We start from the raw sequence: 26,479 nt of genomic DNA on the forward strand, positions 1-26,479 counted from the left end.
TAATCCGTAATTATAATAATTTAGCTTTAACCAGCTGTATCTTTTAGCTCAGTAGAAAACTTGATAGAGAGCTGGTAATCACCTGAGATTGGACATTCAGTATGTTTGCAATATTTGAAAATTTTATTCATTAATTGTTAGGATTTAGTCTGTTACTTCATATAAAATATTCTCCTCCAGCTCTCTGCAAGCTGGAAAACTATATATTTATCAGAAGATTCCAAGCAAGAAGATTGCAGAAAAAGTGAACTGTGGAAAGGAAGGTGCAGAATAAAGATAAAATCTCTAAGCAGCTCTTATTATCTTTCCAACATCTAGAAGATATGTATCTATACATGCATATATATTTTTTCTAAGTAAATAAAGTTCAGAAAAAAATATATTAATTTGGCCTTTTGTTCTCTAGGGAAACAATGCAAAATTGAACATAAATTCTGCTTCCAGTGGTAATGTAAAATGTAACGATTTTTAATAGGCTTTCATTTGTTGATATCCCAGGTGATATCCTGTACTGTAACTTAGGAAATACATATTTTTCCTTACAATTTGCTAAAATCCATACTTGTTGTGTAAGCAAGTTCATTCTAAGTCTTTCTGGGAAACAAGTCTCTAAATATAGCATCACTGGCAAGGAAAGAAGCATTTGTTGACCCATAAGGTATTTAAGCTTTTTTAAAATCTTTGTGGCTACATTTCCTATTCAAAAGCCTATTTCTATGTGACTCTTTAGAATCATCCTTAGAAAAGTACAGGAAGTAGTAAGTGCTGGCTAATAAAATTAGCATTGTGTTCATAGTTTTTATAAGGCTCATACTGCAGTTAAAAATATCCTTGAAGTAGTCATGGTGTGGAGTAAGGACTGTCTTGATACATAAGTTATGTATCCTCTTAAAAGGAACCAGTTTATCTGTTCATTGTTGTGGCTTTTTGCTGTTAACTCTTCATCAGGTTTAGCTTTTGCAGAGTTCATAGTGGAAAATAATATCTAGCTGTGTAGCAGTAAGGCTTTAAATGCCAGATTGTTTTATGTATTTTTTACTGTCAAACTTTATTCAGTTTGATAATACATGAGGATGAAAATGAGAGTGTCATTGTGTGCCAGGATTATGCAGTCTTCTGTGTTTACTTTCAATGAATTTATTTTTTTTTAATAGAATATGGAGAACACTTGATTCTGTACAGTAATATGCCATTAAAGCACACCTACAATATATTTTTATTTGTACTTGGATTGATAATTTCTGGTAAATTGCAGTATCTGTTGTTTTTTATTTTTTTACAGAATGGACAGCAAATTGTGGATGAACCTATGGGAGAAGAGGATATCAACCCACAGAATGTGAGTAAAAGATGGCCATAATAAAGATAGTACAGTATTGTAGCACACTGATACAATTTAATTTCCAGACAGTTTTGCCAGTGAAGTTGTGTTCAGGTTTACTTGTCATGAGGTGCATTCTAGGATCCTGGTATTTTTGAAAGATTCTTTTTCACTGGCTTTCTGTTTTGGTAACCTACTGTTTGTTTTGATGAAGTTTTATGCTTTCACTAGTGTTAAATAAGATGTAGCTAATTAGAGCATTCCTGAATAGGAAGGGAAGTTGAGCTTCTGTTTTCTTAGCAAACCTGAAAAACATGTAGTTGATTTTACTTAGTGCCAGCAAGCAAAGCCAGCACTTCCATTGGTTTTATGTTAGTCTCATCAGTGCATAGGTGAAAATATTTTATGAGTTCCAAAGTATGTTTTATTGATAGTTGTTGTCATGTCACAAAGGATCCTTTCATGGTTAAATTCCACACAGGTTTGGTTGCAGACACATCTGTGCTTACTGCATGAAATACAATTCAGCGTGGTGGTGTACACCGTAGCTTTTCTGCTTCTAGTTTGATATAGAAGGTGTAACAATGGCTATCACGTTTGTTTTTCCATGCTGTCATAAGATTTATTGGCAGTATCAGCTTGTGCCCTTTTATTGTTACCACTGGTCATTTCATATTTTCCTAACTGACCTGTGTAAAACTAGATTATTTGCATAATGAATCTTAATTAGCCTGGAAGATTCTTGCTATTCCCTTTCTTCCTAGAACCAAGATACAAAATTTTCCTGGGCTTCTGGTTGAAAAGTTTAGATGAGTCATGTTGGAGCACATTCAAGAATAGCAAAGCTAGTCTATTGAGACCCAGGGATTTCTGAAGTCTTTTCTCTGTTGATATGGATTCCAGCTTTCTTCTTGTGATGCTAATTTGGTTTCTGTTGATTGGTTCAGAGCTGGCAAAGCTAAGGGCTTCCGAAATATTTGTGTGGAGAAACGAAAGATGATAGCTGTAGGTACCAATTTAGATGGTGACTTAAGACCCCTTCCCTGCCTCGGGTAAGATGCTGAATGCTGAAGCATACTTAGTGAAATTTTGATAGTGATGGAATAGCCAAAGGCAGAGGCTGGAATGCTAATTTAGATCTGGAGTATTTGCTGTAAGTCAGATCTGGACATTAGCATTAGATAGCTCTGAACTAATGCATTGTGAAGCATGCATAAGAGTAGGGTGATGACTCTGAGGTTAAACCAGCAAGTGAACACAAAATCCCAGGTATCTCTTTCTTCCTTCGCTGTAACTTTTAGAAATTACAGATAGCTGAAAACAAAACAAAACAAAACAAAAAAAAAACCACAAACAAAAAAAAAAAACAACAAACAAAAACAAAACACATAGCTCGTATTCCTTTCTGCTCTCAGTAGTGTTTCAGGGGAGGATCAAGGGTAAGGAAGACTGTGAAACTGTAATTTCCATTCCTCTTGTTATTGAATGCATTAATCAAAGGGATGCTTAACCTAGGCTTCTTGAAATAGAGGTTGCTGCTAAGTAGAAGATCACAGTCAGAAAGGTTTATTAATAATTTAAGTTCCTTGTCTTCATGTCAAACTTGCAATTTACAAAATTTCATAATGTGAAAATACTAGTGAGTTCAGGTTTCTTATTGGAATGCTTGTGACTTTTTCTCAGGCATGAAGGCAGCTGTAGTTTTGTGTTAGAGTTAGCTGACTGTTTAGCCTGGATAAGCAGCCTTACTGATAAACCACAATTTTTGGAACTCTACATCTGGTTGGATTTCAGGGTTCATATGCTGGTACTGTGCAGACTTCAGCTGGAGAATTAGGTTGTCAGAGCTGTTTCCATCTATACAGCATGGTTATAATTTTAACACCATAGCCGTTTGCTGAAGTTGTGAACAGAAGCCGGTTAGATAATGAGTGGAGCTCCCTTTTCTGTGGTTGTCTTCAGACATACCAGTAATAGATGTAGCTCTTATGCTGATATGAAAATTAGCAGATTAAAAGCATGCACTATATAACAGCTTTTGATTTCTTTTCATACCATGCAAGGCTCTGCAGTCTTTAACACAGGGTGAAGAAACAAGGCAAGTGCTGACTCAAAAGTAGAATGGTGTTAGAGTAAGAAAGGAACAACATTTGTGTATTTAGAAGGCAACACCAGGAGGAGATAATTTGATTTGATATTCTGTATGACAGACTACAGTGCTTGCTTGAATTCTTGTTCGAATGAAAATGTTTGGTTTTGGGAAAGTGAGTTTTGGTTTGTTTTTTTTAATTTATTCTGACTAGTGCTATGGCGTGATAATTCTCTGTTTTGAGTCTTCACCTTCTTCTTATCAGCTTTTTTTGTTTGTGTTTATCTGCTAAAAATATATTATTTATCTATTCCATTGGTTTACATGATAAAGTTTTGGTAGCAGGGGGAATGGCCTCTGTGAGAAGACGTTGGGGGCTGCCCCACCATGTCAAACAGAGCCCATTCGTGCTGGCTTCAAAATAGTCCCCCACAGGCCGAAGCAGAGGCTGTCAACAAGGAGGAGCAGTGAGAGTGGGTGGCTGACTTTCTGGCAGCCAGCCAAGGTTGAACCCACCATAACTATCAAATTCCTTTTAAGATTTGATAACTGCAGGTTTACTTACAGTTGTTTCCCTGTACTTTCTTCAGATATTTCTGAACTTCTGCTTCTTTGGGAACAATATCATAGAATCATTTAGGTTAGAAAATACCCTTGAGATCATAGTCCAATGGTAAACCCAGCACTGCCAAGTCTGCCACTAAGCCTTGTTCCTAAGCACCACATCTACATGTCTTAAATACCTCCAGGGATGGTGACTCCACTACTTCCCTGTGCAGCCTGTTCTAGTGCCTGACAACCTTTTTAGTGAATAAATTTTTCCTAATATCCAATCTGTCCAAAGATTGTCCAAAGACAAAATGTTTTGGTAGGTAAGATATGCAAGTTCAGGATAGAGAGTTGCCATAATTCCATGGAGATAGAAGGTGAAAACTTGAAATACTGCATCCTTTTGCTGTGTTACGTGTTTGGATAGTATGCTGATAATACAAAACAGATAAGAAATTTAAAATAAATATTAAAAGCCTAGCATGTTATCTACATAGGAAGTCTCTCTAATATTCAGCTTATTAAAAGTTAAATTTCATTTTGTTGTATCTCTCTTATTTTGGTCAGAAGTAAAGTTATTTGACAGGAGAGTCTGAGTTGCATAATTTTGATTCAAATTTGGTAGTTTAAGAAAAACAGGAGCTATAATGCTATGTCTGTTCCTGAGGAGTCCAAGATGCTATATGGTTCAAAGTCTTACTCTTCTTGAAAGAGGAATCATTCAGTATTACAGTTTTATTGCAATCAATATACTGGTTGTATCGAGTTTTATAACTTGCTGTGAACATTTTTTATCTGATGATCTGAGTACAGCAGGAAATGTAAGAACAAATAAACAATTGGCTGAAGCTTGACCTAGTATGAAAGCTTAAGTGAACATTACTGAAAGAGAAGGAAGCTATTTAAAGCCTTTTAATTGCTGTCTTTCTCACTCTTGTGCTGTCTACCATTGGTTTTTGTATCTGTGTCCATAGAGATTGAGTAAAATAACTGAGCAAATTAATAGTTTTGAACTCGTAGAATCATGATGCATGGTCTACTTACAAAGACTGTACTATGCTGCAACCTGCATGGATTTTGCTAGAATCTTAGTGTAAGTGCATGCATCTTCCTTGTGTAAGAATGGGTTTAGCAGTCCTTTGTGTAAGAAGCTAGAACATGCTTGTAGAGAGTGCAAAAGCTTTTAGTCTGAGATGCTAACTCTTGAATACCAAGCAAGACCTGGAATATTTTTCTTCCCCCCAAGATGATGTCAGTTGTTGAGGAAAGGTCACAGTAAAACTTTTTTCATTGATGTCTTCTAATGGATTTCTCAGACTGGCTTATTTTGCACTTAGTGTCTTAGGTGCAGCTTGCTTTCTGGATCTTGGTCAGAAAATTGAGTAATTTGACAGTGCAGGCAACATTAGGAGTCAAGCTGCTTGTTACATGAAAACAGATGGCAGCCCTGAAAAGCCTGTAAACTAGCAGATGGAAACTGCCACACCCTCTGATTGATAGACTATTGCTGCTTTGACTATAGAAACATATTGTGAAGAGAAGTATATTATTAAGCTTCTGAAAATTCAAAAAAGTAGCTCTCTTTTCCTCAACTGTTGACCGTCCTCAAATGAGGGCTCTTCATTCATTATGTGTACACTGACTTTGTTTTATCTACGTAATTGAAAGCAGTCTGTACTACAGAGTCTTGCTTGCCTAGCAGCATGAAGACTTAATTTGCATTATTACACTTCTCTGAAAGTATAGGAAGAATGTCAGTCTACAAATGGACTCCACTTAGATTAAACGCGTCAACTTTTTTCTGATTATGTGTAAAACTGAGCATTCCACTGTGGCGTGCACATTTTTTTCAGCAAAAACTCTGGATTCCCACGTGTTCTGCACTGCTCTGAATGTTCCTCCATCATCTTGCAGTTCTCTTGCTCTCTGTGGAGGCTGTGAGCCCTGTGATCTTGAATGTCTCGACAGCAAGTCTTGATGACATTTTGTCTTCATTTTTGTAAATTCAGAGCATCCAGTTTTAAAGAAGAGGAGGGCAAGATTGTAGATGAGCTCGCTTTATATTCCTGTACTGGAGGAGGAACTGCATTGTGCAAGCAGAATTCTGTAGTTGTCAGAACTGTCACTGAAAGGCACTTCAGTTTTGTTTTGGAGACAGTTGTGCTTGTGGTAAACATGTATAATACAAATTCTTATCAAAGACTTCAAGGTAAGGGGGACAATTTGCTAGAGCAATTTGTCCTTGTTATTACAGACTTCCCTGTTGGCGACTGCTGCCCTCTAACCTGTCTCCTTCCATACGAAGGAATATTTAAAAGGGCAAGCTCTCAGAGATTCTCAAAATGAATTATGTAGCATATATCGTAATGTTTCTGGTTGGCTGGTAGTGCTCTTTGGGAACTGTGCAGGCTTTATTCTCCCAGAACAGAAGAAATTTCTTCCACCTGCTGCAGACCCATGCCAGTTATAGGAGAACTATTGTTGTGAAGTAACCCCTCTGACCCCTGAGCACTGTGCTTTGTACTTCACTGAGAGGTCACATAAAAGGTTTGGGAGAGCAGTAGTCAGTAATTGTAGGAATTATGCAGTTGAAATGCCTTATTCCTGCTATCCTTAGCAGATACAGCTTATCTGTAACAGAATACACTCATACTCTTAAAAGAGAAGAAAGTGTTTATTTACTCACAGTGTCTTTTCAGCTGTAAAGAACATTGTAGTTAGTGCAGGTCTTACCAATTCCTCTCAATTTCTGCATGTAGCTCTCCTTGCTCCCATAGAGTTTGATGTAGTTATTTGAAGATTCCTGACCGCTCTGCTTTTAGTGCATTTGTACATGTTCTTGACAAAGTAAGGCAGAGACACCTTGAATGGTCTCCCATTTGTTTATTTAATTTTTTTTTAAGTCTTCAAAGTGTGAACCACTATTGCTGCTAAACTGCAATTCTTGACATATTTCAGTTTTGAGGGGTAGTAGCTGGAGGTTTAAAACAATTGAAGAGAGGAAAGCTTTGCGTAATTTTTATACTATTTATGGAATATTTAAAATCCTAGTGTTGCAGTAACCTCCTTGTGCTGAAGAAGCTTTGTTTATCCTGAAGCAAATACTGAATAATTTTTCATGCTGTTGTAGTAGAGGCTGTTTCTTTCAAAAATGCTGTAGCACACTGAACTGTAAACATTGGATTTGAGGACTCAGGGTGTAGTAGTAGTTACTGAATGCCTGTGTAATTATAATAATAACTGTATAAATTAAGTACATAGAGTTTGAAAGATTTTGCTTGTGAGCTTCTGATAAAGCCAGAGTCTTTATTTCATCCCTGCATTTGAGCAAGAGGGTCTTCACTCACACTGAGGAGACATATAATCCAGGTTTTAAAGGTAGAAACTGATATTTTAGACAACTAGTATGACATAGAGATGGAAGCAACATGTTCTGTCACTGAAAATAAATGTATCACTGGCTTTGTCTTCTGAACAGGAATTAAAATCTAAAATTGCAGTGGTACAGAGATCTGTTAAAATCCTAACAAGCAGGGTAATTTGGAACATTTCTTTTGACGTCTTAAGCAGGAAGAAATACGGTATTTTACTGTATGTTTCCTTTGGTGTAGAGTCACTAAATGGAATCACCTGGATCTGTTTATAGCTGAGTGCTTATGTATGCCTTTGCCTAAATGTTGTTAATTTATTGCTTGAAGAAAAGCAGTCTTGCTCCATATTCAAGTGGAGTAGGCACTGTGTAATTCAGTGTTTTTAATAAATATCAAAAAAGCTAAAGATACTGTCAATATTCAGAACAATAACTTCAGCACTAAATATAGAGATCAAATTAAGAACTTAATCTCTAGCTGTTAGAAGTAATTAAATTGAATTCTGTTTTTGGGAAACATTTAAAGTTGCTTTTAAACATTGTAAGAAAACTTAGGTATTTTTATTACTTTAAGAAATTTTGCACTCTCTTACAGAGTAATTTTAATATTGATGCATAAGTCAGAGCTGTGCAATCCAGTTCAAGTAATTTCTGCAGTCTGTCTTGGCCCAACCTCTATAACATCTGTGTAGCATTTTCTTTGTGCAGGATTTCAAAGGGCTACGCACAAGGTCTCTTTGGTCCTCTAACAATTCTAGTAAATAAAGATAGTCATTAAGCATAAGCATAGTGTATTCTCTACGTTCAAGACTAAAAAGTAGTTACACATGATAATTTAAAATATTTTGTAAATTAACTTAAAATTCATGAAAACACAATTACCACATGCAGAATTTAAAACAGTTGCTATTCTGATTAACTAGTGAAATGTGGCATAGTGACATAATTTATGAAATAGATGTTGATCTTTTTTGTTCTTTTGTGGGAAGCAGGAATAAATAACATCTGCAGCAGCATGTTGCTATCAGGCAATCAGTTTAAGTTCCTTTGCTGGTCTCTGCAGCATCAGCAACATGAGTACCACTGCTGCCCAGTTTTCCTTTACCTTGGGGGGCAGGGGGAGTGGTGGAAGAATTTTTAAAACGCCATGTCTGCCTGGTTTGGCTTTTTTTGCTTTGTTTTTAGTTTAACACACACACGCCCCGTTTCTCTCTCCCCACCCCCCAGCTGTGTCTGACTTGCCTGACAGGAAATTTTCTAATTGCCGGAACAGCTGGTCACAGCAAAAACGACAGGGCTGGTGTTCTCTGCTAGACTTATGACCGCTCAGTCAGAAAATCTAAACATCATGATTTCTTAGTCATGTTTAAGTTTCTGGCTCTACGTGTTCGATCTATCCGGGTGAGCTTAGTTTCTTGTTTAAAATAATAAGGGAGAAATGGGGTAATTTTTTTAAACTTCTAATTTCAAAGCAGTTTTAGTTTTTTCTCTGGGATCAGTTGTGTTTGTATACAAAGCCTTTTGTATTTCCTTTAAAAAAGAAAAGTTTGTGGTTTGCTCATGTTGTGTAGAAGTTTCTAAGATACCTGTTGATAATTTAGCCTTATTGGGAATTTTTTGCCTGTATTTACCTGTAAATGCTGTACACATTACCTTCTATTTTTCCTCCAGGAATGTCTGAGCTTAGATGTACATTAAGTTTTGTCAGTCTAGTTTTATTAAAAATGCTTGTATTTTTCAAGGTGATATTTAGTTGTTATTCTAATAGTTACATTTACATGTAACTGTGGAATATTGTTTAGTGTGGAGTGACAGTTAAAGTAACTCAGGCTTATTAATATCTTAAATTTACTTCTGAAAACTATTCAGAGTAGTGACACACTTGTTTATGTTGCAGTTAATGTTATGGTTATTTCAGCTTTTAAATTATAATTTCGTCATAGCAGACATTTAATTTGTATGATTTGTCTTGTTGTTGAGCATCTATTTAAACTTTAAAAGCTTCTTTTAAGTTGTGAAAAGTCTCTAGTTGGATAACTATATTATCCCGAGCACTGTTTCTGAACTGTGTAACAATACATGTAAACATGCAATGTGATAGAACATTTTATCCTTGAAACTCGAATAACTTTTCATGTTTCTCCTATGTCTGCAAATACTTTTCAGTGAAAAAAAACAAACCTTTTTGTGTACTGTCTTAACTTAAGTGAAGCAAGTCTACTAATTTGTAAATTAAAGGAATAGCAATTTAACATCTGCTAGCCTATGTGCTGGTTTAACCTTGCAATATGTGTTAGAAAATGAAATTTAATTTGCTTGTCATAATGGAAACACTTAAAGAACACATGCATGTAAAACATATTATCTCAATAAAACAGGAATCATTGCCATCATAGATTAGTGCTGAATATACTCATGGAGCATTTTATATAATTGAATGGGTTTTTTTGCTTGGATTTTGTTGGCTTGTTGCTTTTTTTAATCATGGTTCTCTGAAATGTTAGCATTCACAAAATAGGGACAAAACTTATCAAAGTTACAGGGAAATGAAAGTTACACCCAGTGAGTGTTTTTTTTCTAGTGCTGACATGCACATTTTAGTTCGTAACAAAGGAGAATTGCATTACAAAACTGCTTTTGGTGACCAACATTGAGCTTTTAAAATGCTTACAGGAATTCCTCAGCTTTACCTGCTAAACAACCTACTGTTCACAGTTCCTTTGGGAGGAAAGGAAGAATTCTGGACTTTATATTTTAATTCTGAGGAGGGAAAGCATCTTCAGAATTACCCTCCCAACCTGGCCAGTCATGTTTATGCATGCTTCATCCATTCTTTAAGTTGTTACTCTGGGACAGTACTCATTCTTCAAACTCCTATCTTGCTTCATCTATAACATCAAAAGTGTGAGGGGAGTTCAGTCTCAGTAACTAGGTCTGCAGTCTTCATTATTTGAGTGAGTTAATTACCTAGAACAAATGTGGACACAGACATCCTTCTAAATCTCAGAACTGTTGTAGTATAAAACCAGCAATGGAAAACAATAGAAAGTGTAGAGAGTAAGGAAAAAATACATAAATACAGTGCTTTTTCTTTATTATCTGTGTGCATTGTTTTTCCTCTCAGAGACTTAACAATTTAACAATAAAAATACCAACAAACCCTGGAACTGAACGATTGCAAGTAGAGTTTGGTTTTAGGAAATCTTATTTTCTGTCAGGTGAAACAATAGTTGCCATCTGCAACGAGTAATTTGGTGTCAGCTGGAAGTGTAGGTTTTCCCATCTTTTAAAAAGAAGCAAAGACATAAATTATGAAAACCTTTATTTCTGACTCCAAATGCCCCCATTAATTAGAACTTTTTTTCTATTCTTGCTTTTCTTCAGTACTAGTGTAGGACAGACAACATATACAGAATATCCTTAAGTCAGCTTGACTTAATTTTATGCATGGCAATGCTTTGCTTTTTATTATATTAGAATAATTACTACTTCAAAAGCATGCTGCTTTTTAGAATGATTGTTTGTGTACAAGCATTTAAGTAATCATTAGTTCTATTAAGTGACTCAAATTTAGTATTAGTCACAAATATAAAGCATGTTTTTTTATTTCATGGTCTAGTTCACTAATACTGCTTTCCAAACTAATGGAAGATAGTGGAATGCTTCTTGGACATTGAATGTATTGTTTTTAAAGGCAGTTTTGAATTTAAAAGTAGAAGTATGTATGAATGTATATAGGATGTGTTTGAGATTTTCTAAAAATACCTAGACAGGTGCACTTATCACATTTTTAATTCCCTAAAGTTAATACAGTTAATAACTCCCTTTAACTTAATAATGATTTCCATGAGCCCTAGTACAGAAGGTAAAAGTAATTGGCTTTCAGTTTGTTGACTCTCCTTTACTTCAAAAACCATAGCTCATGTGGGTTTTATTTCTTCAGGTAATAACTGAAAATTCATCCTACATTCATAACAAGTTCATAACATAAAAATGCATCTAGGAGACTTCCTGTCTCAAGGGAGGGGAGGAAAAGGAAATCATGTATATGAGCTGGGGAACTGTGCCAACATTGAGTCATCCTTTTAAAATCACTTGATATCCAATAAGCTTACTGTCCTTACAGGACATAACTGCTTTATGTAACTTCAGCACCAATGCTTAGTATCATAGTCAGTATTTCAGAAATGGTTCCTGTTTGATTACAGGAATCAACATTATTGTGACTGTGACAGGCTTAAAAATATTTTGCCAAGTACAACAATGTTCAGCTGAGCCTTGATAAGTACAATGAAGGCTAACAAAGTAGTAAAAGGTAACTTGCAGTCGTGGTTGGAGTAGTGTCAAGCAACTTGCTGGGTCATCCATTTTTCTGTTTTTAACCTTATCTTCAGTTGTACTGAATGTACATGTGCCTCAAGAATGTGCATTTGTCTAGAAGAAGCAAAAAGAGATTAAAAAGAGATTGAGAGGGGTGAAAACAAAATTGCTACTTGGAAAAATCTCTGTAGTTACATACCTGACAAATGAAAACTGATGAAAGCAGTATTTCTGCTGCGGCTTAAGGTTAAAGTGAAAAATAAGATTGCAGTTAGCTTTTTATTAGTTGGATTTGCTTTTTTTTTTTTTAATTATATGGCCAATAATATAAACTGATACAGCGCTGAGTTTGTCAAATAAAATTCATCAAGTGCATCTGGACAATATTACAGGGAAGTACACTATGAATTGCCCTTTACACTGATAGAAATTACTATTCTTGTCTTGAAAGATAGCTAATGTTTGTGTGGGGTGTTCACCATAGTGGCAATGTAGGTCTGACTTAGTTGTGGTTAAAACTAGCAGAAGTTTGTGTTTTGTTTTTTTTTTTCTCATGATGGTTCCTAACTGTATAGAAGTTGAAATTGCAGAATTAGTAACTTTCCTAATGGTGATTCTGGCAGTAAATTATCACTATACAAAAAAATTTTATATATATATATAAACATTTAAATCAATCTTTAAATGTTATTTTAAATGGGAAGTATTAATTAAACACTTCCTAGAAGAGTTTCTGGTGTAATCCCACCACCATTTCTTAATACATTAATAATGTCCGTCTAGAATGAATGTTAAAAATACCAATATTGGCACAGTGAAATGGTAACTTATGTCTTAGGAACAAAGAATCTTGCACAATTTGGGGGAGTGACTTTACTCTGGCAGACAGTGCCTGTGAAAGGACTGGCAACACCACTGAGCACTCAGCTAATACAGTGTAGTGGTTGGGGCCTTAGCAGCTGCTGTCTCTGTGGCTCAAGGCAGGAAGATTGTGGCTAGGGGTAATGCTGGAGGTATTGCTCCATGTACAGCATAAAATCAGTCCATTGTTACTGTGTCTTGGAGGGATATAAGGGCTTCCAAAATAACATTAAAAAACAAGTATTAAACATTTTAAAATTATTCGGAAAAGACCTTGTAAGACTAGGAGCTGGAAGGTCACTTTAATGTAAAAAGTCTGAACAAATTCTCACTTACCTTAAGGGAAATATTAAGTCGGAACTAAGTCTGGAAATTGCTGTATGTAGAAAGTGCTTCTGATTGTACCTTCTTAACTCTACTAAGAGCAGTATAGAATTAACGGATAAAGATGAAATCTGGGTAATGTTGGAACCAGGAACTTTGGTACTTAAGTTAATTTTTCCAGTAGTTACTTAACCTGGCTTAGATATTAGAACATATTTTCACATAATCACAGAATGGTAGGAATTGGAAGGGACCTCTGGAGATCATCTAGTCCAACCCCCCTTAATTAGTCATTGAGATTAAAATTTGTTAACCTGTTCATCATACCTTAAGTCAAAGTCTTAACCCCATTTTAACAGTTTTTGGTAAGCAGGTCAACAATATTTGCTGTCCAGGAAGAACTATTTTTGAATACAGGAGCTGTCTGAGGTTTTTGGGTGTGCCAGGTGTCCCTCCCACTGGGTTTTGATGAACTCCAGTATGTATAGTCACATCTGTCCTAGTCATCTGTGCCTCGTATTAGGAAAACACAGTTTATTTAGAAGCCCTTCTGAGAGGCAAGTAGCTTCTCAATCCCAAAAGCAAACATATTGTGGAATATTTTCGTGTCCAGAAATTGTGTCATAAATTTCAGAGGTTTTGTTTTATTCAAAAGGAGCGTGAGGGTTAGTGTTTTATCCTTGTTCCTTTTTTAATGTGAGTTATTTCATAACTTCCATGTGTTCTAGTTGCAGAAGGGGTTATTATGTGGCCTTTTACTTTATCGCACTGTGAATCCTTTTATTTGGACATTATGGGTTTAATGTTGTATTTCTTAACATATTTCATATAGCCAGCAAGTGTGCAGAGGGAAAGTTCTTTGATCAGTGCTTAGTTGTCTGCCAGCTGAAATGCACTGCACTTCTGAGGAAATTTTCACCTATGTCTAGGCAGTGTTCATCTTGTGGAAAAGTGAGCATGCAGCCTTGTTTTGCAGTCACTTATGTCCCTTTTGTTAACGGACTACGGATGTTTTGTGTTATCTTTAATATCCTCTTCCTGATGCAAAGGACTTGAGGTAATACAGTTATTCATCACATATCGCATGCTGGAAGATCTTCTGGGGTCTTCTAAATCCAGATATGAACTTTTTTATAAAAAGCATTTTCTCAGAGTCTGATTCTGAATTTGTTAGATGCTTCCTAGTGAAATTTGGGTATGACAAAGGAGCCATGTATTTTGTTTAGCTTTTAACTTTATCTGACTCCCTTTTTCATCATCAAATAAGAACACCCATTTTCCACAGTAATAGGCATCAGGATCATAAAAAATATAATGCTAATCCATTTGAAGTGTTTTAGCCTGTTAAAAATAAATGGCAAGTTCTTTCAAAAAGCCTAATTTATAGGTCTTCACGGCATGTACTGCACATACTTATCTTTGCTCTTGATGTTAAAAAAATAAACTGGCTGCTGTTGTTACTCTGTGCGTAGTTGACCACAAATACATTTAAAAAAACACCACACGTTCTCAGCCCCCTCCAATCCCCAGTCTTGTTTATTTGTTAGCAATCTTACCTTTGGGTAACTTTCTATATTTCATCTGATGTCAGTTTGATTTTACTGAAACTGACAGCAGAGATGATGCAATCAGTCTTTCTGTTTGGGCTGGGTCTAGTTTACTTTGAGTCACATTCTATTTGACCTGAATGCCTTTGTCCTAAGCTGTAAATGTTTCCCTGTATTTTTTACTTACCTTTTCAATTTTACATTACTTCATGACTTTACACTGGTTAGATGTCATCTCTGTGTAGGAACAATTTAAATATAACGTTCCATTATTATTGCTGCAAAACATTACATTTTTTAGATAACAGTTTCTTTTTCCCTGTAGGGTAATCTACAGATCATTATTTTAACTTATACTTTTATTAAATTGAAGAGTGTATACTCAGATCTTTGTCATTCATTGTGAAAGTGATGAACTAATTGCTCTTTTAACAACTGTTATCTCAAATATGCTATACTAAAGAGTTAAGTGTTTAGTAAAATATTTTTAATCATAATCACATAATTTTGAGTACCCAGAAAAATGGGAATCTATCTCCCGGGGATACCTTTCTGAAGCAAGCATTCTATATGTGACATAGCAGCTTTTTCTTTGATGTTCTGTTTAAGTTAATTTGCATCTAATTCTTGCACATCTTTGAGATTAGGGTCACTTTCTGGTGCAATTTCTCATTTTTGTCCCAGTGTTTTGGAGTTTCTTTTTTGAGCACGTGTTATTATGCATGTTCACATTGTGCTTATGAGTTTATCCAGGAACCTGAAACTGAGAATATTGGGTGCAGCAGGACCCCTATGGTGTTTAGATGTGCTAATGTTTCTTACTCCAGACAGCTTTCATCTTCCTGATACAAGTGAGAGCATAAATCTGTCCCAGTGCCATCTATTTAGATGTTTCAAAGCTTTTTTTCCTGTAGATTATTTTGTCGGTGTCAGAGCATACCTTTAATTATTTTTTAAATTATTTTAATCTTTAGTTGGGTATTTCTCTGTGCATTTCATACAAAATTTGTGGACTAAGAATATTTTTTAAGAGCTGTTTAAATTCTGATGGGTGCTTACTGTATTTTCTAAAAGAATATATCTCATACAGCACTTGGAATACCTAGTTGTTTTAAGTGCATGTCTGACAACCCCCTCTTAAAGCATCTACAGAAGGTTTCAGCTCAGACTCCATAATTCTCTCACAGACCCCTTTTCCTTGTTTTTCCTTTCATACTACTGTCACATTATCCTCAGGAATTGGAAGTTGGAAGTAAAAGGGCTATGACATCTTTTTGCTGCTGGATTCATGATGAGAAAATATAATCAATCTTTAAAAATATTGGAATTATTGGGAGTAAGAAGAGAAGTGGAAATTACCAGCCTGCAAGAACAATAAGGATGGTATTGTGAGTGATACTGACAGCTCTCCTGGCAGTTCAGAGCCCAGTTTGCTGTACCTAGACCATCTTATAAGTTGTCCCTAGAGCATAATGTTCAGAAAAGGGTGTGCAGGTAAATTCCTGTGTAAAGCAAGCAGAGTTTTATGCCATCCAGCTAATCCATGGGCCACTTCTTTGCACATAACTGTTTTTAGATCTCCTGCTGAAAATTCATAAATCTGAAGGATAAATTACAGGCAATTCTATGTATAGACCAACTCATATTTTCTCTTTGCTTTTCTGGGTGTTTTTGTTGCTACTGAGAAATAGCTACCTAGTAAGGCTCTTCTGCTTCCACTTCCTTTAGGATTTCAAGTCCAGTTTCCGTTTAATACCTTATCTAGTAACTTCCTGTAATAAGATCTCTGAAACAAATACAAGTAGCTTATGTTATAGCAGAGTTATAAAAAGTGAACATAAAAGAAATACACATAAATTTAATTACGAGGAAAAAAAGTGAATATTTAGTGTTTATCAAGTACCTAAAATGTGGAATTTTTTCATCAGCATGATTAGGCTATTATTTTTATAACCTAGTAGTAATTAAACAGGTTTTCACTGCTTACCTAGGAGGTGGGATATACTTTTTTTTTCCTGACAGACATGTTTCCTATTCTAATTTGCAGCTGATTGCGAAATGAGAAAAATTAGTCACCCTTGGTGCTGCTGAATACCTTTTTTTATTTACCTTTTTAAATTTGATTTTTATGTGGAATGTAGTCCATTCAGTGTTCTTTCCTATATGTATATACATTCATACGGGTAGACATACACTGTGAGGTACATTACTGAGAGCTCACTTATACTCAGATATTTACTGAGCAGAATAGTTCTGACTTGTGAACTGTATCAGTACAGGAAGTTATTCTGAAGTAATGGTGTTTTAAATTCATACCCAAACTTGTTTGTCACTCACTTCCCTTCTAGGCGAGTGTTGATTTAACACTCTGCTACTATTAAGGAAATGTTAAGGAAACTCAGAGTAATGTTACCTTCTACTTGTTTCCTTGTATTCTATATTTAGTTTCATGATAACAGAAGCTTGTTGCAACCACTTTAAGTTGACTAACAGAGCCTTTTAATTGTGTTTGTGTAAATGTAGCTTTCTGTAATACATATGCTTCTGGTGTGAAGAAGGCCTTAAGAGAAAACTGTGTGGCTAGAAAAAGAAATTTATGTCTTGGGACTTCTGTTCAAACATCGCTGCAGTGTAAGGCTTGAGAAGAGGGAGCTTTGCAAGCTTGTAAGTAACAGAATTAAAATGTAGGCAGTAGGGTGTAGTTATAACAGGAAAGAAGATCTCACCAATGCAGCAGCCACATCACTGGTGAGTGTCTGTAGTGGTGTGAAAGTTGTCAGGGAATGGAAGCACAGAGAGGAGGGCCAGAGTCTTTCAGCAACCTATGTGTCATCTCATTTAATTTGAATTCATCACATGGGACAAATGTTTTTTTTCCAAATATCAGGCTATGATCAGAGGCAGAGCTGAAGACAAATTCAGTACCAGGCTGAATGTCTGGCTTCTCTTCTAGCTTACTGTAAGACAGCTTCTATCAACTAATGTAATTACTGAATTGGCTGAGAAAGAGAGATCTTCTTACAGTGCGAAAGGCTTGTGTTTTTATTCCAGTAGATAATGGGTACGGTAAGGTTTGAGTACTTCTGCATATAATTTGCTTTTCTATAAAAGGCTTAGCTTTTGTATTTTTAACTGCATTTGCAAAATACTTTGTAGGTTAAAATAACAAACATTCAGTAATTATGTCAGAAAAAGAAACTGCAAATTTGAAGGTAACTGTCCATCATAAATCTTGCTCCCAAACATGTTATGGACAAGCAGCTAAAGTATGATATGGTCTGAGTTCCATTTCACTTAAAACAGAATTTTGTTAGGTCTTACAAGGACTGAGAAGTACCTGAACCCTGAGAAACTGCAAAGACTGGAAATATTCTCTTTGTATCAGGAATGTGAAGGTGGTGGTTTGGGTTTTGGTCTGTTTGTTTTGTTGTGTTTTTTTTGTTTTAGAAGGTGCCCAAAATAAGCACTGGGAAGTCAATTGCATAATAATTTCATTACATTTAAAATATTTTTTTATTCTGTGTAGAGAACAAGTTAATATCTTTTCCTCTTCATTTCTTGTTTTTGTTATTTTTTCCGATGTCTTTAAGTCAATGTGTCTGCCTGATTGGTTTCTGTCCCTTAATCTGGGTAGATAACAAATATTTGAGGAGGCTCTGTTTCACATATCATTTACTTTCCCAAGATTGCTAGAGAGCTAATAGTGTACTTGGCAATCTGTTTTACTGTGCTGTTCCTTCCCTGGGATTCTCTATGGTTGCAGTGGGTGGTTTAAGTAGTAGGTAATCCAACTGATGATACGCTAATTTAAAAGATGTAAATGCAAATGCCCATGAGCAAGTAATAGACTTGGCAAGTAGATGGAATCAGTAGAGCTTTCAAACTCTTGTAAAGATTTAGCCTTGAGTTAATTATGGTAGCATTTTCTCTTGAAAGGAAAAAAGAAGTTAGGTTTACTAGGAGATGAAGCAGCATGCACAACATGCACATGCATGCAAAATTTTGGCTGTCTTACAATGAAAACTGGCACTTATAATCATTGGTCATCTTAATTTTGGAACATCTGAGACAAGTCCAAGTTCTTCACATAAAATTTTTGAATTTTTTTTTACTTTTTGATGTAAAAAGTTGCCTGTTGCATCTTCTGTGCATTATTCCAAAGTGTACATTGTGGGTTTTTTATGTATGTACACACTCTTCTCGCAGATGCTCAGGATTTATTATTTGCACTTTGTTTCCAACTTTGTTTGAAAAAAGAATCTTTTGAAAGAGAGAGGTTGATCTAGGAGAAGTATGTTTTAGAGCTCAGAGACACATATGGACAATTGCTGTGCACTTATACACGGTACTGGAATGACCAGATACAAAAGCAATAATTCATGCACATAGATTTTGCTGAATACTTGGAAAATACACAAATTAGTGCCAAGAAGCACAGTTTTGGAATGTTACATCTACTTTGCTATCACTAGAACTAATTAGTGTACATTTTGGTGCATATAGATAAGGGGAAAGTCTGAAGCAAGGAAGACATACCCTTGGTGGATAAGGGCCAGGTTAGAGAGTACTTAAAGAAACTGGATGTCCATAGACCCTGATAGGATGCACACAAGTCCAGAAGAACCTCGCAGATGTCATTGGGAAGCCACTCTATCTTCCAGTGATCACGGTGACTGAAAGAGGTGCTTGAGAACTGAAGGAAAGCAAATCTCACTTCTGTCTTCAGAAAGGACAAAGACGACCCAGGGAACTACATGGTCAGTCACACCTTGATCCCTGGGAAGGTGTTGGAACAACTAGTCCTGGAAAACATTTTCACATCCATGAAGGACAAAAATGTGACTGGATTCATAAAGATGAAATCGCGTTTGACCAACCTGAGAGGAGGGTGCACAGAGGATGGAGCCAGCCTCTTTACAGCAGTGCCCGGTGGCAGGACCAGAAGCAAGGGGCACAAACTGAAACAACGGAGGTTTCTTCTGAACATCCAAAACCACTTTTTGACTCTTTGGGCGACTGAGCCCTGTTGCAGGCTGCCCAGGGAGTCTGTGGAGTCTCCATTCTTGGAGATACTCAGATGCAGCCTGGATGTGGTTCTGAGCTGTAGATGGCCCTGCTTGAGCAGAGTGGTTGGACCAGATGACTTCCAGAGGTGCCTTCCAACCTCAGCCAGCCTGTGCCTCTGTTAAATATATCTGAGACTTTCACATTAAATAGAGGAAAAGTATTCTCTGATTTACTTTATTCACTATAGCCCATAGAGGGAATAGGAAGAGAATGCACAAAAACATATAAATTGTAGTTTGTTTATTTGAGTTATGTAAGTTAATTTACAGTCAGTGCAGTTTAGGTTGAATTGCACATAATGCCTAGGTAGTTCTTGAGATGACATTAATAAGAATGCAGTTTTTTTACTTACTTTTGAACAGTTGTTGATAAGTTCTGAAAATCTTTCCTTGTGTGGCAAGGAGTGTTGCTTTCTAGGGGATTTTCAAATTCTGTGCAAAAAATAGTGAATTAAATACAGAGCACAAAAAGTCTAGAAGATCCACTTTAGAGCTTTCTGGCGAGTGGTTTTTCACAGAAGGAGGAATGCATAAGGGTGTCAGCTTTTATAGGTTAGACTCTTCTTGAGAAGAGAGACAATAAAATTTGAGAATTTTCTTGGTGGCAGGTGGAGAGTTTATTGCTGATCAGCTGGGGGTGGAAAATGTGCTGCTTTGTAGGGAAAATGTCTTGGATCTTACACTATCTTATAAGGGTGAGTGTTAGCATCACTGCAGCATAGTGGTCCTCATTCAAGTGTTTAAAAGGAGGGCTTTCCTAAGAGATCTGGTCTGTTTCATGCACTCCAGGTGTGCTTTAAGAGGGCTAAATATTGTGTTCCCTTAATGGATTGTGAACCTGGAATAGAGATTATAAACCAAAAAATAAAGGCCTAAGCACAAAAACCTTGGGAATCATTGACTTCTTAATGTGTGGATTCTGATTCATCCCAAAACATTTAAGCCACATAGTTATGGAACTAATACTGCCTTTTGTAACTGATACATATTTGTGTGTGTTTCAATTATTCAAACAGTGTTGCTCAGTGTTCTTTGTCTACATCTGGGAGTGTGTAGTTTGTTGGATTGAGTAGCATTGGTATTTTTCAACATATTGTGAATTTATAAGCATTTCAGGAAGATGCACCAGTAACAAACTTACTCCACTCTTCTCTTTCTCCGTCAGGAAGAAGGAAATATCAAAGAAATTGCAATAACTCACCATGTAAAGGAAGGACATGAAAAAGCAGACCCTTCACAATTTGAACTTTTGAAAGTACTAGGACAAGGATCCTTTGGAAAGGTTGGTAACTGAACTCTTGTGGAACCAATTATTCAGGAATATAGCACTGAATAACACTAGGAGTTGAAATATTTAGAACAACCACAATCTTGCGTTACAGCAACGTTGCAAGTGAAAATTCCTTTCTAATTAGTGCTAACCAGCCACTGTAATTGTGGCAGATCTTTTTAAAGCAGTAAGTACTTTTCTGCTTTGTGTGATATGTAGATTTCTAAGATCCTTTGAAAAATGAGCTGGATATTAAATAATTGGGTATTCACTGTTAAAGTGGAATGTCATTTTTCTGTAACTACTCTTCTGCATTTGAGGGGGCGAGGCTTGAAAGGTTTCTTTGAGTATTCCTGGTTGCTAACTTGCTAATGACAGGTTATCACCAGTATAGAAGCTATTGGCACCATTTATTTTTGTAGCAGATTGTAATTTTAAAGAATAGATTTTAAGCAATGATGGCTGATGAAGCAGATCCAATATACCCTAGTGGTGTTCATGCTAGGCATTGTCTGTCATAATTTAGTTAAGGCACACCATGCCTTGATAGTTACTGAAACATCTGTAAAAGCTCCAATGTTTTTGGTATTTAGTGAGTATTGCCCACATTGAAGTAGCACTAGATGTACGTGATTCATATTTTCAGTTGTCCAAATCCAACTTGGAGGCAAAATATTAACTTCAGGTGGCAAGACAGATCATTGAGATAAAATGGAATATGCAGTTTAAGACAACAGAGCCTTTACATGCATTTTCAGCCTTAATTTCAGTCCTGAATATGATGTTAAGATCTGGCATATAATGCCAAATTCATCTTGGGTATGGGGGAAAGAGAGAATTATTAGTCCAATTCTCTCTTAGTGATAGGAATTTACTGTCAGTCACATCATTGGAGTAGCAGTTCCAGTTAATCTTGGAAATCTAGAAGTTTAGAAACTATAAAATTTTGTGCTCAAATGAGTAAGAATTCACTGAGAAAACTGATGGGAAAGGCAGTTTCCTATGTTGTTTGATTTCATGCAGAATCATAGCCAAGTTTTTATGTGGTAATCTTCAAAACAGAAGAAGTAAATCATGCAGGGGCAAGGAAATGTAAGATAAATAATAAATTCAACATTTGCTTTTATTGCTATTACTAAATTCAGTGCTGTAAATGCTGGGGGGTTGGCCTAGTTGAAAAAGCAAAAATTATTAACTGTCTAGTTGACTCAAAGGATTGCAAAATGTCAGTCATGTCCTCAGTTGTTTTAGTCTCTAGGCAAAAAGGATTAATATTACAAAAGCCATAATCCTTTTTTTTTAATTTGGGAAGTTGCCACCACTTTCCATTCAGTTTAAAAATACTTAATTTGCATACTTCTCAAGGTCTTTTGTTGATCTTCTGGTAATCTCTGGATATTGCAAAGGGATGTTAACATAAATGAGAACTGCATACAAAAAGAGACAAAACTAGTATTATATAACACATGCAGCATTTTCATATACCACAGCGTGTGTCTGCGTTTTTTCATAAATAACCAGAAAATCTGTGGCAGGTATGTTTTTCTTCTTCATTTCCAAATCTAAAATTTGGCTGTACTGGAATTCATTTTGTATTAAGGATAATAAAAATCCCACTCAAGAAATCCCATTACACTAAAAAAGGAAATGAAACACACTTTAATTGAGGCTGGTTGTACTTTATAGATACATGCAAAACTCAGCTTTAGCATGTCATAAAAAATACAGTTTTGTGACACAAGAGATTGGCTGTTATAATCTTATAGGTTGTTTTTTTAAAAAAGAAAAATATGCTTTGATCTGCATAGTTTTCTGGGTCAACTTTTTACACACTTGTTTTCTTATCTGATATTTATTTTATTAGCACTTTTGCTATGCAATCTTATGAATTCTAGTAAGACACAACTATTTAGAGATTAATACTTAAAAGCTGAATTATGTTTTTCAAATTTGTCTCAACTTCTGAGAGAATCCAAATTTATCCTTTCTTTTAATCACAGTAATCAGTTAAATTAAACAAAAATTATTTTAATAGACTGTTGATCTTGAATGAACCTTTTGGATTATGAAACAGTAAAAAATGAAAGGAAATTTTGGTTTGGCTTTGCAGAATTTAAGTGTCAAAGAAGCTAGTAATTGTATTAGGAGGAATAAAAAGGTTGGGTTTCATTTGAAATAGTAATGACTATTTTAATTTCTTAGTAAAGTATAGTGATCTGACTTGCCTGTATTTCCTTTTAAGAATCCTTTTCATTTTCAATGCAGGTTTTTCTTGTCAAAAAAATCTCAGGATCAGATGCTAGACAGCTTTATGCAATGAAGGTATTGAAAAAGGCCACCTTGAAAGGTAAGCACTGCCTTGGGTGGGGAAGGGGAAAGGATAAGTCGGGGACATTACACCAAAACTTCATCTTTATACACATGCTGTTCAACACATTGTGCCTTAGAACTTTATCAAACCGCAAATAGCAGAATACACTTCCTTGTACTGTAAACCCAGAAGGACAGCATTAGGAGTTATAGGTGAAAGTAGGTTTCTTTCCATGCTGAGTTAATTAGGTGATGGTGGTTTAGCAGAGTAGTTGTGTTACATCTGCCACCTGACTTGCTCCTGACCTGTTATTTGAAACCTAATATCCTTCCTTTTTTCATTTGCTCTGTATCACCAAGGATACAGTTGAGGCCTTTTGCTCAGTTTATATTTAGGTCATGCTATTTAAAAGTGTATTATATCAGCTGCTTTATTCTAAAGGTTTTAAACAAAGGAGTTTAACTCTTTCTTTAAAACAGAAGTATACGATACAATTTCCCAGAACTTTTGGAACTTGTTCTAGATGCAGGATATATTTGATAACATCTTGAATTAATCATATGAGTTCTTTGAGGAAAAAATTAGTTGTAAATTGTTTTGTTTCATTTGGTTTTGGTCTTGACTGATATCAGTAAGAAAATAAGTTCCAACCTGAGAAATCTTAATTCTGTTCTGGAGAATTCCATAAGAGAAAATAATTTTTTTTATTTTTTTTTTTACTGTAAATTAAAATTAAGGTCATCTTTCATACTTAATCCCTCAACCAGAACATATGTATTTGTTGTTTTATGACATTATTTAATACCTTTGTTTATTTGTAGTTCTTCTAACTCATGACTGTACTGAAATTGCAATGATAATTCCGGGATGGTTCCAACGACCTATAGTGCTTCACCTGTGTTATTGATTATTATGTTGATTTGTAATTTTAATATACAGTTTCATCTGAAAATATTCATAGAATGTTGCAGGGAACAAAAACTCATATTGAATTGTGAACTTGTGCTAAATGTCAAACCTGAAATTTTTCTGCTGAAGATCTAGTGCTGAATATCTGTCTCACAAATCTAATTATGTATCACTTCCATTTAAAATTATTACAGAGGGTGTGTTTTTGAACAGTTTCCTATATTTGATTCCTCTGTGTTTTGTGGCACGTGTTATTCTCATTATTTACTTCCTATTTTTCTGAAATTAATTTCCAGTCATTTAAAGCACTTAGATATCCTCCATGGCCTTTCATTCTCTAGCCTGTTAATAGCTCAGAACTGGAGTCAAAGGTCATTCAGCAGTTGCTTTTTCAAGATGTTTAAGGGCTTCTCTCTATCACCTTTTGATTATGGCTTAAACTTCTGTGTAAAAATTACAGTGCAAGCTGTGGATCTAGTGTTGCCTGCAGATGGCAGAGACTGATAGAGGTACTGAAATGGGAAGCTTGACTTTTGGTTGGAAAAGGAGATGTGAGCCCTATAAATTCAAGAACACGAAAGGTCTTGAGCAGAAAGGTGACACTAGCAGGAGGATCCCACGCTTTAGAACACGTATCTAAATTTCTAGATTCTTTTGAGTGTGTGTCTTTGTCACTATGCCTGTTCTAGGAAGAGTGGAGTTGCAAGCAGCTGAAGGTTACTGTTGAAATCCTGACATGAAATGAGCTGAATTTTTTTTTCCATAGTTGCAACATTTTTTAGATCAAATATTGTAACTGCAAATAATACACTATTACTTGATTCATCTAAGGTTCTTTAGCTCTTTCAAATATATTTAATAAAGGGTTTTTTTGTGTTATAAAATTAAAACTCCTTTAACACTTTCAAATCAAATGCTGTGTGCATGATTCACAAATCAAATTTAAAGAGAATATTTTCATAGGAAGACAACTATATTAGCCAAAACATGTTGACATAGCTACAACTTTTTAATGTTTAGAGTGAATCCAAGAATATGCACGTAGAACTTTGTTTGGTGTAGAGAGTAGTTTATTATTACACTGTGATAGAAGATATCATCTTACAGTGCCCCTTGATGATGGGAAGAGAGAGAAGCAGGGACAAATCATGCTAGGGAGTATGGCATCAAATATGTTAAGAAAAATTAGTACTTCCAGCAGTACACATATGGAAACTGCAGTGAACAATGTCAGATTTTGAATGGCTAATACTGATATCAGAAATTATCTCAGTTCCTTCTGCTTTCTTGGGTTGAGATTTACAAAATCTGGACTTTCTCTGGCTTTTCAGAAATAAGGGGGTTTTATCCATGTAACGGTTGCGTAGTGTTTTTCAGCTGAGTCTGCCTAAAAAAAGAATATTCTGATTTTCAATTTTGTAATTCACGTGAACCCTTGGAACAGTGAAGTCGCACAACTGTCTTGTGACATATTCATTACTTTAGATGTAAAGTTCAGAATTAAAATGTAATGTTAGCTCTGTTCGGTGAGCTGTTAATTAGTGTACTTCCATTTGTAGGAAACTTCTGCAGAGAGATGGGTAACTTCATTCATGAAAATGTATCTGTATAACTTGAGTTCACAAGTACGAGTATTATCGTACATGCCTGTTAAGCTGAACTTCCGAAAGACCCTTTTGCTACTTCACTTTTTTCCTGCCTTGTTATGTTTTAGCATCTGAGAGCTCTGGCTTGTTAATTGTGCAAGGAATGCTGACAGCTTAAACTTTGGACTGGACTTCATTGCTCTGGGGTCCTTCCTTCAAGAAGTTGTAGCATTTGGGAAAGGGGCAGCAACAGTGTAGAATAAGGAAAGGAAAGAGAAATGCAACACCTTAAACCATTGTAGCAAATTTTGCTACCTCTCATCTGTTAGAGTTCTGAATTTTGTCTGTGTCTTGATGGATTTGGAGCTTTGGATGAGAACCAGGCACTAACTGGAGTGGCAGAGGAGTTGCCTTGGACAGCTGAAGCAGGTGCTGTGCTCAGCGGATCGTCCTGCCAGTTGGTCTCCGTGGATTGCCAGCCTGTATGCAGGGCATCTGCATGTGATCTTCAGTTAGTTAAATCTAGAGTGACATAGGAGCTGATACATGTCCCCTTCTGAGCCTCCACAGTTGGAGAGCACAGGCCGCTCCAGCAGTAACTGGTTCTGATGTCTGATACTTCTTCCATGCACACATTTACTCTCAGCAAACCTTTTTAAAATAAACAAGATTGTCTGAAGTACACTCTACATTGAATATTCTTTTTATTGTAAATTCATAATAAAGGAAGGACATTTTCTAAAAATCTCTTTCAAATTGTGATGGTACTTAATATCTTATTAGTGCAAGTTATTTGAATACGCTAAATGAATATAAGCATCTTAATGATAGTGTAATTGTATTTATAAACTCGTTTTGCTTTTACTTTGTATCTCCCTTTTTTTCAACGGTAGAGAAAATGGCTGTTTTCTGTACATAGCTGTGGCAGTTTTGCACTACTGCTTAAAAGGTTAACT

General features: G+C 35.7%; 1 protein-coding gene across 3 annotated transcripts in view; it reads left to right on the forward strand.

Moving 5' to 3' along the window:
- Positions 1-26,479, forward strand: part of RPS6KA3 (ribosomal protein S6 kinase A3) — a 74,798-nt gene that overhangs the window by 11,898 nt on the left and 36,421 nt on the right. For all 3 annotated transcript variants that reach the window (XR_007889309.1, XM_051617795.1, XM_051618644.1), the window contains exons 2-4: positions 1,283-1,339; positions 20,613-20,729; positions 22,983-23,064. Coding sequence is in view for 2 of the 3 variants with exons in the window: in XM_051617795.1 (XP_051473755.1) it covers positions 1,283-1,339; positions 20,613-20,729; positions 22,983-23,064 (256 nt within the window). In the remaining variant the exon portion in view is untranslated. The remainder of the gene's footprint in view (positions 1-1,282; positions 1,340-20,612; positions 20,730-22,982; positions 23,065-26,479) is intronic.

The sequence above is a fragment of the Apus apus genome, chromosome 1 (genome assembly GCF_020740795.1).
Source record: "Apus apus isolate bApuApu2 chromosome 1, bApuApu2.pri.cur, whole genome shotgun sequence".
NCBI lineage: Eukaryota > Metazoa > Chordata > Aves > Apodiformes > Apodidae > Apus > Apus apus.